The 2,823-nt window shown below is 29.7% G+C and overlaps 1 protein-coding gene across 1 annotated transcript; it reads left to right on the top strand.

Annotated features, from left to right (window-relative positions):
* The first annotated feature begins 624 nt into the window (after positions 1–624).
* Positions 625–2,057, top strand: LOC107908454 (sphinganine C4-monooxygenase 1). Its single transcript, XM_016835625.2, has 2 exons — positions 625–929; positions 1,316–2,057. The coding sequence occupies exons 1-2, from the start codon at positions 702–704 to the stop codon at positions 1,868–1,870; spliced, it is 783 nt and encodes a 260-aa protein (XP_016691114.1). The 5' UTR covers positions 625–701; the 3' UTR covers positions 1,871–2,057.
* Positions 2,058–2,823: the final 766 nt, after the last annotated feature.

Consider the following 2,823-nt stretch of genomic DNA (forward strand, 5'->3'; position numbering starts at 1 on the left):
TTTGTTTTACATTTGTTTTGAATGATTTATAATTTTTCAAATATTTTTTTAAATTTAAAAAATTTAACCAATTGTTCTTTTACATATAGTCATGCGTTTTATAACTGCATTTCTTTTCTTTTCTTTTTTCCATATTAATTTTTATTAAAAGAATTATTTAGGTCTTTTCAATTACTTTTTTATAGGGTCTAATAGTTACTTATCCCAAATTTTATTAATTAAAATAATTAATGTTATATCAATTTTCCTTATTTACTCAAATTTTAACTGTATAAAAATTAAATTGTTCCATTTATTTTAAGATGGATTAAATTGCTTAGAAACCTACAGTACATGGATGTTCTGTGTATTTATTTAAAAAACCATTTTTCATCCTAATATTCATAATTGTTTTGTCATAAGTGTTTTTATATGACATATACATTACACACAGCGTCGGACCACCAACCGTCGTTCGGTTATATCGCGCCAAAATAACAAGAACAATAAAGAAAAATTAGTGGTCCAAGTAAACATTTTAGAGCAAAATACTCATTGAGTGGTTAAAAAATACATTAAACCCCACATCTTTTATTGCTTGGTGGACCCTTTTATAACTCTCTCTTCACTTATAAGTTGAGGAGAGAAGCTTCAAGATTTACGTACGTGCTTGGTTTTCGACTCCTAAAACATACTTCGTAGAATTTGCTTTGCACTTTGCAATGGCATTCGAGATAACAAATGAAATGCTGGTTGGCAGTTTAATGCCAGTTATTGTTTATTGGGTTTATGGTGGACTGTATACAATTTTAGGCTACTCTTGTAACAATTACAGGTTGCATCCTAAAGAAGATGAGGATGAGAAGAACTTTGCCTCCAAAAAGACCGTCATCAAAGGCGTCCTTGGGCAACAATTTCGTCAGTTCATCGCCACTAACCTATTATATATGGTATGTTGTTGCCAAAGGTTTTTCACCTTGATTTTACTCAAACTTTGACGACAGTTTTTTTTTTTTTATAACTAGATATATATCAATTACCACGTCCATTTGAAAGGCCAAAGTATAATACGTGATGATATTTTTGACAAAAGAGCTAACATAAACAATCACGAAAAGTTAAAATATCTTATACTCCCAAGTCCCAAAAAAGCAACTAATTAATCCATTAAAGATAAGGAGCTGATGAAATCACAATATGTATATTATTGTACTTGATTAAAGTATTGGGTGGGTTTTTGATTTGGTTAAATATATACATTCTTTTATGTATATATTTAACCAAATTTTATCTAAGGTCAATTAGTTATGATTTAATTTTTGTTAACTTGGTGCAGATAACAAGAGGAAATGATCCCGGAGCTTCTTCAGGGCAGTCAACTTCCTTCTTTGTTATAGCAAGACAGTTTATTGTAGCAATGTTCGTATTCGATACTTACCAATATTTTCTTCACAGATACCTACACCAGAACAAGTTCTTGTACAAGCACCTCCATTCCAAGCATCACCGACTGGTGGTTTCGTACCCATTTGGTGCTATCTACAGTCATCCGATCGAGGGACTTCTTTTTGACATCATAGGCGGTACAATGGCTATTTACATCTCTGGCATGTCCCCTCTAACGTCTGCCTTCTTCTCCTCTTTCTGCAACATGAAATCAGTGGATGACCATTGTGGATTAATGCTTCCCTGGAATCCCTTTCATATCTTCTTTACAAACAACACCGCGTATCATGATCTCCACCATCAGCTTTACGGTGGCAAATACAACTTCTCCCAACCATTCTTCTCCATTTGGGACAAGATTTTGGGAACATATATGCCTTATTCACTTGAGAAAAGAGAGGAAGGAGGCTTCAAATTGCGGCCCCTTAAGGAGTTCAAGAATTAATTATTTAACTAATTACTAATGCTCCTACTAGTATTTACTGCCATAGCATCAATGTTTGCTTCCTTTTGTTTTTAATTATTACAAAAACGTAGCAAGCATGTTTACATGCTTCATGTCGTAATAAAAAAAGCTTGAAATGTAAATTTGGGCCTGATTTGTTATAAAACTAGCTAGTAATTAAGAATGATTTTTTTTTTGTCTTTTTTTAAAAATCAACTCCGCTTCAGAGACAACGTGGGGGTGAATATGAAATCCATTGCCTAACTTGTAGGAAAATAGTAATATGATAGTCGGAAAGTTACTTGCAACTTACAGACAATTTCTTTTAATAAAAATTAATATGCATATAATTTTAGGTTCTAAAATTTAAGATTTAGAATTTAAAGTTTTAAAATTGGTATGTTTTAAAAAAAATTTAAAATTAAAAAAATTAAATTAATTTTAGTAAAATTTTAAATCTTAAAAAAAAGATCTCAAAAAAAAAATTATGAACGATGCTAATTGCACACAAACTATCATGGTAGATAAGCCCTTGATTGAGTTGAAGTTAACTGATACCGAATCAAATAATTAATTTACTTAAACACAATATAAATTTATTAAAACATCATGATAATTATTAAATTATGACACATCTACTATATGAGTGAAAAAATTATAAATATATTTATTAAAAGTTAATGTAAAAATAAAATATTGCTAAGATTAAAATGGTAAAATTGAATATTTAAAATTAACGATGTCTTTGGTTCAAATAGTACCATGTGTAAAGTTTTATTTATTAATGAAAATATAAAAAAATAAAAATATCTTGATATTAATATAACTTTATAAAAAGAATAAAAATTTGGTAAATTTCCAATTGAGTTGAGACTAGGTTCATGGGTGACACCAACTTAGTTAAGGGTAGCAATCATAAAACCCAAAGTTTTCTTGAGAAGTGGATGCATGAG

The sequence above is a fragment of the Gossypium hirsutum genome, chromosome D02 (genome assembly GCF_007990345.1).
Source record: "Gossypium hirsutum isolate 1008001.06 chromosome D02, Gossypium_hirsutum_v2.1, whole genome shotgun sequence".
Taxonomy (NCBI): Eukaryota; Viridiplantae; Streptophyta; class Magnoliopsida; order Malvales; family Malvaceae; genus Gossypium; species Gossypium hirsutum.

Coding starts and splice junctions, on each gene's coding strand:
- LOC107908454 (XM_016835625.2), top strand. CDS start 702: ATGGCATTCGAGATAACAAATGAAATGCTGGTTGGCAGTTTAATGCCA. Junction 930..1,315: donor CCACTAACCTATTATATATG/GTATGTTGTTGC, acceptor AACTTGGTGCAG/ATAACAAGAGGAAATGATCC.